Below are 16,272 nucleotides of genomic sequence, written 5' to 3'. Positions count from 1 at the left end.
TCATCCTGTCAAAATCTGAATATGTCCAGCAAGTTTAGAACCTGAAACCAATGACATTCCCATCTGTTTCAGCTGTATTTGTGATTTGTTGCCAAATGACAATTGTAAGCATGCTAACAAGCTAAACTAAGATGGTAAAAATGGTCTAAATATTATACCTGCTCAACATCTTAGCATTGTCACTGAGAGCATGCTGGCATTAGCATGTAGCTCAAAGCAAAGTCTCACAATGCTGGCAGCGTGGCTGCAGACTCTTTCAGTCTTAGGGGACACAGATGTACTTAAAGGTTAAAGTCATTTGGTTATGAACAAAACAAAATTTCTCTGGTAATGTTATAACATTGATGGGGCCATGGGGCCAAGGGCTATGTCGCCAATATTCTGACTTAATGTTCAAAACTCTTTGCATAGTGACAAAGGATAGATGACTGAAGACTGCAGACTTTTTTTAGTAAGAATTTTGTTCACATTGGAGGTGACCAAGGTTTGCAAATAAATACTGAAATATCACTGAAATATTCCACGTTGAGTCCCAGATTAAATATTTAATCATTTTGAAATGATTAAATATCATCCATCCAACCACTAGCTATACTGCTTATACTTTGATAGGGGGGCTGGATCCAGTCCGAGCTAACACTGGGCAGGGAGCACCCTGGACAGGTCACCTCTTCAGAAATGTTCATTTTGAGAAGAAGCATGCGATTCATATTTTCTACTTGTACCCCTCCATTACCAAATAAAATCTTGTAACAGCCACAGTTAATTTCCAAATGCAAAAAATAAAAACTGCTGTTAAAAAAAACTGATGAAACAAATGCACAAGTGAATATCAATTCCAAGTGGTTCCTCTCTGCTGTTAAACCCTGCAGGATAATGGGGAAAACAGACAATTGTGCAAAACCTCTGATCACAGACTGCGTGAAGTCAGCCATCATCACAGTTTTCAGCAGACCTCATGTCCTGCGTGTGCCAGTTCAACATTATCTAATGAGCAGTTGTCTGCAGCTCACAGATATGCGGCCAAACAGGAAGGGGTGGATTCAACTGTACATGTTTGGCTGGGTTGTGTGGATTTATGTGTTAATGCAGATTGGACGACACACACAGTGACACGCAGTGACACTGAATTAAACCCTCATTTTCAGTCTGTTGGTTGTGGTGTTAGTCTAGCTTGGAACAGGCAGTCTGAGTGAAAGCCGAGGACCTGATGGAGCTGTTGTGACTCAAGGTTTCAGGCTGGGTAGACAGACAGAAAAAATAAAGACTGCAGGCTACTGTGTACCGCAGCTCATCAGCATCTTGTTCTGAAGTTTACGCTACATTTCTGTTTCATTTCTTCAATCACTCAAGTCTACTGCATGTGAAAGAATTTCTGCACCGTTTACTGCTGCACTCTGCAGAAACTTGTGTTTTTGATGATAAGGCGAGGGAGGAGGTCAAAACCTCTAAGCCATTTTTTTCAAAGATAAGACATGAATTTTGTATAGAGATGGACCACATTTCTGCTGCTCATCTGTTACACCAAGGTCAAGATCAATTTATATGATATGGAAAATCAAATTTCTTTTCTTCTCTTACAGGGGCTTCTGTACTGAAAGGAAGGTTATGCTGTGTAGGCTTAAGGAGATCATTGTGACACAGTGCAACGGGGATATAGTGAAGGGTAATCTCACATTAACTTCATTTACCCTCCTTAGACAAATAGTCCAAACCTTATCAATGGAGAAAGCGAAACTGCACACAAGTGAGCGGGGCATTTGGAAGCACAAATGAAGCCACAGACAATCTTGTGTGGTGCAAAGAGACAGGAAATGGGCTGAAAAGGAGTAGCTATGACTTGCAGTTTTGAGTCAAACTTTCGTCAAAAGAAATGTGTGCATTATGGTGAGTAGCATTAAACTGATGGAGACTGTGTGAGGAGCGAGGAAAGAGAGCAATAACCAAAAGAGGAACGGATAATACAAAAAAACTGAATGCAGTGATTACTTTTACTTGACTAACCTGTGTTGTTTAGCTAATAGAACTTTACAAAACATAATTATATTTAATCCAACAGCCTGGCAGCGCAGGGCAAACAGAGGGAAAGCAGATGTAGCTCAGGAGGTAGAGTGAGTTACTCGCTTATCCTGGCTCCTCCTGGCAGTAAAGCACATTATAAAATTCCATCTTGCCTTTCAACCCACAGTGATTCATGTAATGTTACCCATGGAAGTGAGAAAAATTAACACCATTTCCCACAAGCTAAATTTAAACAAAGTTCACAAAGTGCTTTAGTGAAGTGGTGATTTACATTTGAATATGCAAAGTTAAAGTTCCCACGAACAGGCTTCAGCCTGTCAGAAAGACAGAGGAAAGAAATGCTGAATGACAGATCGCACTGAGTTACCGCGACTAGTGGAACAGAAACAAGCCTGGGCGTGATGTGATAACCTCAGCTCTCTGTTTCTTTTATGCTAGCAGATTGGTTAGATGTAATTTCAGCTTCACACTTGTGCAAGTTTAATGCAGATGTTATAGTTACAGAAAAGCTACAAATACTGCCTACAGTGTTTCCATGAAAGTAAATTACTAACTTAAAAGTGCTCATAGAAAGTCAAAGCAAACAAAAATGTACTGTTATTTAAAAAAAAAAAAAAAACTTTCATTCAGTTAGGTTAGCAGATGCACTGCAGAAAACACTGACGCTTTGATTCTGCTATTCCGCGTTTGATGGTGTTCCACCCACAAGCCTTCCTTTAAAATGTGAATAGATGAAATTCCATTCCAGTGAAAAAATTAACACTGACATATTGTACCAAAATCAATGTCCACAAAATCCACAGAAGTCCTTGCTAATACTCTGCAAGAACTCTGTTTCTTAGTCTGTTTCTTATGCACGTAGAAAACAGCTCCACAGATGATATTCCATTCATTTCCATTTTACTGGGGTGGAGGAAGAAATTCTAGAAAGGGAACAGGCGGCTGCTATTTAATACACCAAACACTGAATCCTAGATCATCAGAAACAGACTAAGAAACAGACTCCTTGCAGAGTATTAGCGAGGGGTTCTGTGGGTTTTGTGGACGCTGATTTTGGTACAGTATGTCACTGTCAATTTTCATCTATAACATAAATCTGAACCAACCCCCTCGCCTCTCTCACAAACTCCACTCTTCCATCGGGCAGTGACATTTAGCCTGCTAATGTCTTAATGGGCTTAATGCTGTTTGTTAAAGGCCACTAAAAAATATAAGTATCGAATAAACGTTATTATTATTATTGTTATTATGATTATTATTATTATCATTAGTAGTAGTAGTAGTAGTAGTATTTGTTGTGATAGTAATTGTTTTGTTTGTTTGTTTTTTCAAAGTAACATTGGTGTTATCTGAACACATGAAGGGAGCAACACAATACTGGTTACTGTTTACAATACCCTTATTGGAAAATGACCATCTTACATTACATCTCTGTTGGTCAGATCAGTTGGTAGGTACCAAACCCAGTCGCATGATTGGCTAACACAGTTAGTTAACTCTGAATTTGGGAAGACTGCATTTGGATTTAATACTTCAGACATATGGAATAAGCTACAGAACATTTAAAAAAAATAAAAATAATTTTTGTTAAGTTATCCACATTTTAGAAACAAGATATTGAACCTTTCTAATACAGAATGCAATTATTTTAATTGATGAGGCTTTTTTTACTCACTGGATAAATGGCAGTTTCATAATCTTGACATTTTTCTTGTGTGTTATTTTTTATTACAATTTCATTATTTCATTTTCTGTTACTTATATGGTATTGTAACTTACTTCTGGATCTGTTCATGAATTGTTTTATTATGTTTTTTTAAAATTTAGATTCAGGTCTCTCTTGAAAACGAGATTCATATCTCATTGGGATTCACCTGAATAAAAAAAGGTTAATGATAAAAAATGCTCATGACTGGATTTTTTTGTGATTAGCACAGATACAAATTGGAATTTTCACTTCATCAGTGACTTGCCTTACAGCCACGTGCAAGAAGGGCAGTCATTATTCTGGGTATGTCAGTCCTGACTCCAGCATTGTTGCATTTGTTTTAGGAGATCAAATGTGTTGTCTTTCCTACAAACATGATACAGAGCTGAGTCATTTCAATCTTGCATGATTGTGTTTAGGTGTTGATCCACTCTAACCACTTACCCAGATATTTACTTTCAAGCCACACCTGCCCTATGATGAGAAACTGGTTAGGCATATGCTAGAGGGATGATTATTTCATTTCCAGCTAACACTAAAAAAATCAATGGCTGCTCTCAAAAGTAAAGAAAGAGAAAGTGTTGATTCTCTCTGAGTTGTGTGAGATATTTGCAGTCTGTCAACTTGTCACATCAGATGAGGCGACTGTTTCTTAGATTTGCCAGAAAATTTTATTATAAAATAGGCAGGAATCACAATCACTTGAGGCCATTTTTGGTGTTCTGGATAATCGCATATATGACAACAAGCTTTAAGACATTCTCCTATAAACACTGTACATCTTGTATTTGACTTGATGGAAAAGTTCTTCTCCCAGTCGTTCAGACCAATAGCCCCTCTTAATGTAGACCAGGAGATACTCTCAAAATTCAAGCCACTTGACTTGAAGACCTTTAGTTTAAAATTACAAAAGAGGACCTAGAAGATAATGAGATAAGTAGATTGAAGTACTTATTTTCTGATAATACAGTAAAAGGATTGAGAACTATACTAGATCAAGTGATGCTTCTTTCGTTATTTGCTGATAAGGCATTATATATTGCATGGCACAACATTAACTGCCAACACTTAAAGATCTCTTGCTGAATATCTTATTATCTCAAACTGCTGAAAAAAAGTCAGTCTCTTCAATCAGGCTCTGAATTTTATAGCTCCTGTTACTTTACAGGGGCTTAATGTAGAAGCTCATGGGAGAGGGAGCTATCCGTTACAATCGATGATGAAGAGTGGGAAGATATCTGGAGACTTGCAAAATCAATTTCAGTCTGCAATTGTGCCAAAGAAACACAGTTTAGGATTAGACACAGAATGCACATGTCTCACAACCATAGCCGTGATTTCAACCCTACTCTTTGACCCATGTGCCCCAAAGGACAGAATTGGTACTCTAACTCATTGTCTTTGGTTAGCAGTAAGCTGCCAAAGTACTGGTCCAATGTGCTGTCTGAAATATAGGGTTTGGAACTGTAGCTCCCAAATAGATTCTTAACAACAAAAAACAATGAGAGATTGTGCTGCATTCTCACTTATGCTGCAAGGAGGAACATTTTATTGCAGTGGATTAACGAAAAAGCCCCAAACTGTTAAAGGCTGCTATATGTAAGAGTACCTTACATGTATATCACACACAAAAACAGACCAGGAAGCAGGTTGAACAAACTCTGACTAACCATAAACTCTGAGCTGATGAACCCTGAGAGAGGAAACTCTGGGTTTTTGGTTCCAGAACAGCTGATCTGAGTTGGTTCAGTCAACTATGTGCATGTTCACTCAAGAGTTAAATGCGTGCATGAGGAATATAAAAAAAGACATCATTAATGGAGCTCAGATTCAACGATTCACCATGGCAACAGGTGGCAATGGGTAAATAAAAAGCAGAACCTCCACTTTAATCCAGTAGAGCCAGAAAGATCGATGTGTGACATTAATGCACATTTATCTTTAAACAACAGCAGCAGGGATCTGAACTACTACAGTGTGGCATCTCTGCTGTTAGGCTGGTAGGGTTTTCTTGAATGTTCTTACTGCACATTAACATTGTGACCTCTGGTGTTGTGTCTCCACGTGTTCCAGAAAGCAGGATCTGTGAGTTAGAACTTTTACCTTGAAATAAATGGAAATCGGGGCTTTGCAATTGCAGATACAATGCTTACAGTAAATCCAGTTTGGTTACTGTGACAACATAAACTCTGAAAGTAACCTGAAATATGGCAGGTTGAAAGTAGCACAGAATTCACTCAGATGCTATATCTGTTTTTTTTATGTTGTGCCCTTTCATTTAAGTTTTAGTTGACAACATGGAGACTCAAATTATTCGCAGAGATCTTTGCTGAGAAAGAGGTTTTAGACCTAGTTGTGATAGTTTTTCATCACTGTCCATACCCTTCCTCAACAACCTTCCTAAGCCACACATCTTAGATGTCACTCATTGTGGATTTACACTCACATCATTCCAAACTCTGTGCATTGCCCTTCATGTTTTTGCCAATGGCAGCTGCTGAACACATCTGGAAAAGTGTGGCTTGCCCTGAAGCACTTGATTCACATTTTTGTTGTTTTCCCAGGACATGAAGCAGTAAGGGTTAGCAAAGCAGACTAACAGGTTGGTTAGTCTTATGTAAAAATCTATACAAAGGGTTTAATAACTGAGCTGTTTGAGCAATGCATTATCTTCATCTAAATTTCAGGATTTCCTGCTTTCTGGATTACATTATAAAAGATTTGTACTCTCAAATTTTTAATGCAAGTCATTCTCTATAGTCATTCTCAAGATAATATGTGATGCCACCTACATCATCACAAATGTGGAAAGAGGTGTCATATGAACAGAGGTTAAGAAAATCCCAATTACCTACTTTGGTATACATAAGCTATAGATGTGACATAATTGAGGTCTATAAGCTTGTTCATAGAAAATATGATATATGAGCTGAACTTTACTTTTAGAACAATAAGTATGATTTAAGGGAACTCCATAAAATTATTTACACTAGAGTGTTTCTCTGAAAAGAGAAAAAACGTCTTCGCCCTTTGTGCTGTAAAAGCAGGGACTGAGCTTCCTGAGGATGCAGTGCAGTTTCCCTCGGGTGACACTTTTAAGTGTATTGTGGCATTACTAGAGTTTGTGATGGTGAAGATGATTTATACCCTGTACCAGAAATTTTTCAATACGTTTCATTAAAATTTAAATAAATGAGAAGTATTGCACAAAATTGCCACAAGCAGAGGAGGAATTGAAGAATAAAACACACCTTCCTGACAACTGAGATGGCCGGACTGTGATCGACCCAATTTGCAACAACCGCTTCAACTAAGTGTGACATCATCCCAACGAGCATTTTTTTTTTTTTAAATTACTCATTTTTTAATGCATGTTCAATGACTACAGCAGTTTGTCAGCAGATTTCTTTTTTCCTCTTTATGTCCAGCAGACAAAAATGAATGGACATGCTTTAATTTATTGACACCACGCACATGAATGAAAAAAAAAACAACACCATTTTAACTTGTGCTGCAGTATTTCAATTTCAAGTTTTGTGTTTTTTCATTCGAAGTTGTATGAGGTCCATGTATAGGTCACAGTTTTTTTATTTGCTTCTCCAGATGGACTCTGTATAGATCTTGTTGCCTCTCCATGGGGGAGAGACAACATCTTCTCATTTTGACTTCAGTTTGACACATGGCTGACAAAGAGACATACTTACTGTGCCAAGATGTTCTCTGGAGTTTATTAAAAGATTGCTTCAGGATATTAGAAGCTGAACTGTTAATCCACGATCAGCCTTTATTTAAATGCAATAAACCACCCATTATATAGCATTTGTATCCTGGGCAGTAGTTGCTTCTGATGAACCACCCTCCAGAAAGCCATCCGTGAATGTGAATGTTTTGAATTCTGGCTGAAAGCTCTTCAGCTGGGGTGAAAGGTGGTGGTGGGGGCTTCACCCATTTTATGGGCCTCCACCTTCTTCCTGTTGATACACAGTGAAACTCAACTATGGTTCTTAGGCTCAGGTCTTTGTACTTGAGCTTTACATGGTGCCAACTCACAGCACTGAGTTTATATCTTATTCAGCTACATAAAATGCTGTCAGTATTACACAGTAAAAAGCAAACAAAATTATATTCCAATTCTCAGGTGTTAATTTCAATACTGAATTTAACATAACTACTTTATTTTTCTTTCAGAATCCATTATTGAGCCTGGCTTTACAGTTTCACTGTGAACATCAGACTCAGCCTCATCAGAAGTTCAGTGAACTTAATTGTGTGAATTTTGCTGAGTCATTTTAGAATTTGAGTTAAAATTTAGGATTTTTCAAACTGTCATTCTGAAACACACTGAGCTGGTGTTGTGTGTTATTGGTTTCTTTTTACTGTTTATTATACAACAGTTAGTTCTGACCAAGTTACTTGTTTGGATGAGAGGCCACGGAGGCAACAGTTTTCTGTTTCATTGCAGTGGTCGTAAGGTAAACAGCAGAAATACAGAATGCTGGATATCTTTTGGAATTAAGTATCAGTGTTTATGAATATATTTATTAACCGTACCACGTGTGCCCACACATTTTTAGAGCCAAAACTGAAGCAAAGCCTGTGTGCATTCTGCATCAAAGGCTCTACATTAGAGGGGAATTCATGATTGTCACTCCCCAGTCCCTGCTGTGCTGGGCTAGATGTTTCTACGTGGGGAGTGATGAGATCAGACCCTTAATTCTACAGTCACGTAATAATCCATGTGAATTATATAATAGGAAATTAATTTATGGATAGTTTCACAGCATAATGCAAAAATAATTTGCATTTAGACAAGTTGAGATCTTTCAACTGTACATTTATTTCCAAAAGGCTGCATATACATTTGCAAATTCTACTGTACAGAAAACATCCAAAATGTCCATAACTATAGATACAATATACCACAAAGCTGCCCTGGCATTACCAAACATAGATGTTCAGCACTAGAAAAGCTCTGCAGTCTATTCAATATTATAATCTTAAATACTTTTCAACTAATACCTTTAAATGTATGTCAGTATGATTAATTGTTCTTTTTTTCATCCCCATCTGTACTTTACAACATTCACCATTTACAGTAGTTAAACAAGGCACAAGAATAGTGATATGAAGCCAAAGGCCATGCGTGAAGCAAAGAAGAGCATGGGAACGACCAACTCAGGTGACAGAATATCATGGATGCAACAGTGAATTTTTTGAAACAGGGTTAGTCTTACACCAAAGCATTATACATAGTGAGAATACGTTTGTGTGTGTGTGTGTGTGTGTGTGTGTGTGTGTGTGTGTGTCTGAGCTCACTCTTAAAAAAAACGAATTTCAACACGTTTATGAGATACAGTAGACATAGCTGAAACACATCCAGAATGAGGGTGAATGCTGAGTGTGACGGGGTGTACTGCACAGACAGGAGGCTCTCGATGCAACACAGGCCACCGCTAAGCGTTACAAAAGCACACATTTCCATTTTGACACTCTTTGCTTGCTAGAATGAAAGGAGAATCCAGTTAGTCACAATCAAGGAAACAATCATATTGGAAAAAAAATAAAAAAAACCAAAAAACTGAATATTATCTTCACTTACCAGCTTGCTAGTTACATAAAAGATGAATATAATTTGAATAGAAATGTGTAGAGATGATGGAGAGAAATAACAATGGTTCTTCATTCATGGCAGGATGAAACCTTTCACATACATCAGGTCAGAAATACTCAGTGACATATTCAAAATCACTGTATCATTCCTGATAAAACACTGAGGGACATATTCAAAATACATTTAGCTCTCACAGTATATTGAGAAAGTATTAACCCTATTCAACCCCATAAGACTTGTGCATTAATCTACACTCAACACCCATGATGGCAAAGCAGAAACAGAATTTTTATATTTTTTGGGGAAAAATAAATGAAATTGGAAAAACTGAAATATCATGTTGACATAAGTATTCAGAGCCTTTGCTGTGACACTTGAAATTTAGCTCAGGCTCCTCCCATTTCTCTTGAGATGTTTTACACCTGTGGTAATTCACTTGATTGGACATGATTTGGAAAAGGCACCTGCCTATTAAGGTCTCACAGTTGACATGTATATCAGAGCCATGAGGAGGAAGGAACTGCCTGCAGAGCTCAGAAACAGGTTTGTGTTGAGGCCCTGATCTGGGGAAAAATCCTGCTGCACTGAAGGTTCCCAATAGCACAGTAGCCTCATCAAACTTAAATCAAAGAAATGTGGAACCAACATGACTCTTTCTAGAACTGGCCACCAGCCAAACAAAAAATCATAAGCTAAAAATAGTGACGTTAATTTAACTATTCAAAAATCAAACGTTTGCTGCCAATTGTTCAGCCAACGTGACTGAACCTGACCCAACTAAATGTCTGAACACCACTTCTAAATTTTTCTCTGAACCCAACCGGTTGTGTTCTGTCTAAGGCTAGGTATTGAATATTGAATTGATTTTTGGAATCAATTCAAAATTTATGTTCACATGAAGCATGGACCCCAAAACAGTTAATCCAATATTTACTTAACATGACCAATAGTTTAGACACATATCTCAAGAAATATTATGTACCTAAGTAATGTACATTGCTAACGTACCCCGGTGCACCGGCTACAGTGTGTACCAAGAGGTACACTTGGCTTCTTCTTCCATTCACTTCCTCTTGCACATCTTGCATAAGGCTTTGCTTTTGTCCAGCTCTTTGCTGTGTTCATAGTTTTTAAATTTGCAATGCAACCATACATGCTTTTAGACTTGTTGGTCTTTGGAGCTATGTCCGCCTTATTTTTGTCTGTCACATGGTGAGATCTTGTTGCACGAGAAGTCTGGCCATATGAGACTAACTTACAGCTTCCAGTTACAGCTTCGTCCATGTGAAAAGGCCATAGACTGTAAAAGGTGTATAAACAATCAATCTTGGGATTGTGTGAATTCATAACAGATTATTCAGATAAAGATTGATTTCAATTCGAATTTTTTTTTTCCTCAACCCAGCCATTGTCCCGACAGGTCCTGTTGGACTCAGGTTGGGTATATACCCTCTAAAAAAGGACTGAGAAACAAGATTCCCTGGTCCGGTGAAACCAAGATTGAACTGTTTGGCCTTAACTCTAGGCATCGTGTCTGGAGGAAACCAGGCAATGCTCATCACCTGCCCAATACCATCCCATTGGTGAAGAGTGATGGTGGCGGCATCATTCAGTGGCAGGGACAGGATGACCGGACAGAGTTGAGGGAAAGATGAGCAGAGCAACATAAAGAGATTCATTTCATGAAAACCTAGTCCAGATCTCTCCTGACTGACCTGAAGGTTCACCTCCCAACAGGATCCTGGATCCAGGATCCTCTGTTGTCCATGACTGGCCCAACCAGAGCATTGACTTGAACCCATTGAAACATGTCTAGAGAGACATGAAAATATCTGCCCACCATCAGTCCCCATCCAAACTGACAGCTTGAGAGGATCTGCAGAGATGAACAGCTGAAAATCCCCAAATCCAGGCGTGCAAGCTTGTTGCATCATACTCATTATGAATCTAGGGTGAAATCACTGCCAGGGGCACTTCGACTAAGTACTGAGTAAAGGGTCCGAATACTTATGTCAATGTGATATTTAGTTTTTTTTAATACAATTGCAAAAATTTCCACAATTCAGTTTTCACTTTGTCGTCATGGCATTGAGTGTAGATTGATGTGGGAAAAATGAATCAACGGATTTTAGTTTAAAACTGCAACATGACAAATGTGATAAAAGTGAAGGGATCTGAACGCTTTCTGAATGCCTGTAAAAACAGCCAACAGAATTTAAATAGAAATGTTGAACAATTGGATTTATGAAATTATTCAAAACATAAAATTATGATTGTGACTTGAATTTATTTATCTGACAGTAAGGATGAAACTTTGTTCAGGTTAATTATGGAAGTCAATTATAAAAGTCAGTCATGGTTGGAGTTTACTAATTTGATTGAAGATGAAGAAAGGGTCTCTGATTTTGTTATAGTACCCAATAGTGTGCAAAACATCTCAGAATCTCCTTCTAGCTGACTACATAATACAGTAGAAAGTATCAGCACTGAAGGAAATTTAAGCTTTTTAGGCGCCACAGACTCAGATGTAGACAAAGCAAAGATTGACTCAACCGGGCATTAATTAATGCATGTTCAAGCCTATGAGTCCATCTTTTTACCACATTACTCATATTGAGTGTCTGCGTGTGCTTCCAAGTAATGTGATTAGTTATCTTAATTCTTGAAGTAAGGTATTGGTAATATTGGAAATACCCCACTCTCTGACTCTTACTGTTAACACCCTCACACAGAAGAAGATAAATCTGTGGGAGTCATTGCAGTAAGGGACCAACCAGGGGTTTGGCATGATGTTTTCTAATGAAACATTAGCTCACCATGACGACATATCATGCCACAGTCTGACAGTCTAAACTGTCTTCTTTCTGTTTATTCTGATGATGTTTTACGAGACCAAAAAGGAGCTACAATTTTAGGTGTTTTATATCACCAAAAGCTTAAATATACACTGAATGAAAAGTGCTCTGTTTGCTCTTAAGATATACAAACACTGACCTACAGTACATGTAACCAATTGTGACCAATGTTGCCAGATTTATAAATATTTACAAGAAATGGGAAGTATAATGTTGCCATGGATTCAGTTACATTGTGGGATACAACTTGAGTCCAGTCTTTAATTTCTTTTATTTTTGTTGCCCATATTTGTTTACATTTTGAAAAACTAAGTACACTGAATTTGCTATTAAAAGTTCCTATTTCCAATGTAGCCATGGGTGCACAGATAACTGTTACTGGATTACTTTGATACTGAAGAAAAATTAAAAATGTGATCATCTACAGGCAAGTTCTGGAGTTACAAGAAGCATCTTTTTCTCTATTTCTATGTGGATTTATGGACATTTAGTCACGATGGACATAAGAGATGATGGTACTCTGGGACAGTGTAAGGCACTCAAAGTATGAAAACCTCCTTAATTTCCACCTGCCCATTTAAACAACTGATTGGAAAACAAACCTGTCTGGCAACACTTTTTATGACCTCCATACTCCATACATTGTCACAACCTGGTCACAAGCTAACATAGTGTTTCCTGCACAAAAAGGAAAAAGAGGGAAAAATCTAAATGTTATTTTTCCTCTGTTAGTCAGTAGCCAGTTGTATTGACACTTTATATCTCTACTGTCTGTCTGGAATGGTGTTGTTGTCTGTGTTGGTGAATGATGAAAAAAAAAGTAATAAGTAGTAAGTAATAATTCCATCTGCTGTGCTGCTCTGGACATTGAGTCTATTGTGCTAACATATAGAGAGTCAAGGTCATGCTGTCACATCCAGGCGTCCCTCTGTTCCACCAGCTTTACTAATTCAATGCAATCTCTCCTTCTCCTTCTCACTCATCTCTCAATCTTTCTTTTGTTGGTGTTTCTGAAGAAAAAAAAAAAAAGAGTGTTCCTGAGGTTTACTTTCAGTATCATCATCCTCTGCAATAGTTGCTATTAGAAACTGAAACCATTATGATTTTAAACAGTTAATCAGTGATTACTTTTACACAAGTCCATAAAATGTGTCTTTCTTCCCATTTTTCAGTACTCTGCTTGTAACTATTGTTGGGTGCAATAACAAAACCAGAGGGTGAGTTAATATCAATTAATTAATTAATATTTATCATTCTTTGTTTAGTGTTGATTTGAACAGAGATGTGACTGCATAAGTTTCCCTCCAGAAAAAAAATAAAAAAAAATTTCTCAAAATAGCACAAAAAAGTTTTTATGATTGGGAGAGATGGACACAGATTCAGGGAATAAATGATGGTGGACAGAAATCATGTGACTCAGTCATTTGGACATGTCACTCAAGCTTCTGATCCAAGAGACATGAAAATGGTGGCAGACGAAAACATCAGGTGTGTATGGACCAATGAGGAGACAGCAGTTTTCCTTGAAATAGTACAAATAATTGAATTACATCATGTTGTTGCAGCCTTTTCTTCTGCAGTCGTTTCACTGCACATGACCCGGAGGATTAGCGCCACCTACTGCTCACGGTGGTGGATGACTACATAAATTTGCATTTTCTTCTGCTGAGTTTCTGAAAATTCTGTTCAAATTTGTGGTACATTTGGCTGGAAACCTGACTAATGCGTTGAACTTCTGACTCTGACACCCACTATTCATTTTCTGCGTGTTTGTTGTGCAACATGTCCAGCACATGTGCACATGACCTCTGCAGCCATGAAATGTCAATGTGTCTGTCTGCGTGTGTGGAGGATGGGGGTGGGGGTGGTGATGGTGGTTTTTGGGGGGGGCAGTCGGGTATGTTGGAGCCTGATATGAGGTCTATGTGACGAGTGTTAATGGTGGGAATTGGATGATAAGACGTGGCGAAGTGCTCCCTGCAGTGCCAGGAAATGATGTTTTACAGCTTCCTGCCTCCCTATCTCTTGGTGGAACAAACCGTAATGAACTGTAATGCCACGGTTACAAATCTCACTCTGCCACATTTGCCACAACTATGCAACTGTGGTGCCCCTCAAGGTAAGACTGCATTTTTTTTTTTTTTTTAACTTTTTTTTTTTTTGCTTTAAACACTGGTTGTCTGTCAGAGGTGCCAAATTTCCAACAGAAAAAAATCTTTTGGAATTTTATACGAGATGAAAATGAGTGAATTTCAAGATGCTTGGCTTTAAAATTTCACAATCACAACATTTAAGCAATCAGCAGCTTCCTTTTTAAAAATATAACATCAGACATCAAAAAAGTAGCTTCTAAGTCCTCAGTCATCCTTTGACACAGGGATTTGGAAAGCAAAAGAAATTAGATTAAACACAGGTGACTCTGATAGGTTGCCACAGTTGTAACACCTTATTTGCATATAAGAACTTCTATGCAAATATGTCCAGCTGCTGTGCGGACCGCTGGGAAAGGAGGGGAGATGGCAGGGACTGTCCCCGGGGGAAAAGGAGCTCTCGTCTCTTCTAACACACATTCATTAAATAAATGACAGAAACGCTCAGGAAATAACCTCCCTCCTCTCACGCTCACCCTCCGAACTGGAAATGAATATACAGGGGAAACTTTAACTTCAAATAAAGAACAGTTAAATTGAAAATTGACTTGAGAATTGAGTGGAAAGGCTGAAAACGATTTACAGTCTATCCTCAGACAGGTTCTTAAAAGAGAAGGGTGGATCCACAGCAGGCATCAGCTCACCTCGACCTGTTGTGATTGGTCGGCACGTTGGCTGCTCGCACCGTCTACTCACCGACAACCTCGTGACCTTGCAGCGGACCTCCACGGTGTGTTGTCCATCACTGGCTGTGCACGTACACAGATATATGTTTTGTCAGTTTTCAATCACTGCCTCCTCTCTCTCTCTCTCAGCCTGTGTATTCAGGAGCTGAGTCCTCTGTCTTCTCACTCTCTAGTTTGCCCGCTCCACACAGGCTGCCCGCTTCTATGTGATTGAAGTCAGACTCTGGCTCATCCTGTTCCTTGGGGGAGCTTTTGGAGTGGATCTTGCCAATCTCCTCCAGGGCACTGGCTAGAGAGTCAAGGTCAGCAGTGTCCTGGTGGCGAGCCTCCCACAGGCTCAGTATGACTGCAGATGGACTCCGCTGCTTTGCAAAATAACCCAGGTTTCTGCAGGGGAGCACACAAAGCTGGATTAATGAAGACGGCAGCAGGAGGTCACTCTCAGGGACAGAAATCAGGGGAAAAACTGTTTAATATTGGCCCCAGATATGGACTGTGTCCCTCTTGATTATGAGTGTATTTATCTTGTAAAAGACAGTAGTCAAACTGAATCTGTTGTTTTCTCCTTTGAGAGTGAGATAGATAGTGGGATACTGATGCACTGAAAACAAAGCCTGTTGATCCCAGACCTTAAAACTGTGGCCCTGAAAGGATTTTTCCTTTTTAACAACAAATCCCATTTAAAGACCAAAACTAACAAACCAGCATCAACACAGTTTTCTGACTCTTCCACTCTTGTCTGTGACAGTCAGCCCCAGGCTCATTGGTTCCAACTGAAAATCTTTAAAACAGGTCACAAATGCATCCTTTCATTTTTGAAAGCTGAGTAATTTCAACAACAACAGCTGGACACTGCAGATTTGATCAAACATGACTCTAACACTTGGGGAGTATTTTCAGCTGCAGATTAATAAACATTTGATCTTTTAATAAGTATTTGTGGCAGTAGGATGGTGTCACAAGTCAGTCTGTGTGTGTGTATGTGTTCATGGCAATAAAATAATATTTCGCCCAGTGCAACGTTGTGGCTTATTGATGTGTTTGTAATTGCTTTCAGCCAACAATGGAGCACAGAGGAGCAGGTTCTGGGTTCAGACCTGCTGCCTTGCAGGGGACTCTGCATGTTGTATCCATGTTTAGATTTACTGCAGATGCTCTGGTTTCCTCCCACAGTAAAAGCATGCAGGTTAGACTCTGCATTGCCACGAGTGTGAATGTGAGGTGTCTCTTCTTGTCGGCC

General features: G+C 38.7%; 1 protein-coding gene and 1 long non-coding RNA gene across 3 annotated transcripts in view; one reads left to right on the top strand and one right to left on the bottom strand.

Annotated features, from left to right (window-relative positions):
- Positions 1–8,548: 8,548 nt before the first annotated feature.
- The window catches only part of unc5db (unc-5 netrin receptor Db), a 197,097-nt gene continuing 189,373 nt past the window's right edge, over positions 8,549–16,272 (bottom strand). For both annotated transcript variants that reach the window (XM_071481933.1, XM_071481934.1), the window contains one exon: positions 8,549–15,419. In XM_071481933.1, the coding sequence (XP_071338034.1) occupies positions 15,158–15,419 (262 nt within the window). In that variant the 3' untranslated portion in view covers positions 8,549–15,157. The remainder of the gene's footprint in view (positions 15,420–16,272) is intronic.
- On the top strand, positions 14,948–16,052 carry LOC139623601 (uncharacterized). Its single transcript, XR_011691557.1, has 2 exons — positions 14,948–15,076; positions 15,162–16,052. It is a non-coding gene; the product is annotated as an uncharacterized lncRNA (long non-coding RNA).

The sequence above is a fragment of the Trachinotus anak genome, unplaced genomic scaffold, assembly GCF_046630095.1.
Source record: "Trachinotus anak isolate AG129_WGS33_773 ecotype Australia unplaced genomic scaffold, CSIRO_AGI_Tana_v1 ptg000008l, whole genome shotgun sequence".
In the NCBI taxonomy this organism is placed as follows: domain Eukaryota; kingdom Metazoa; phylum Chordata; class Actinopteri; order Carangiformes; family Carangidae; genus Trachinotus; species Trachinotus anak.
This window is presented reverse-complemented; position numbering and strand designations above follow the sequence as displayed.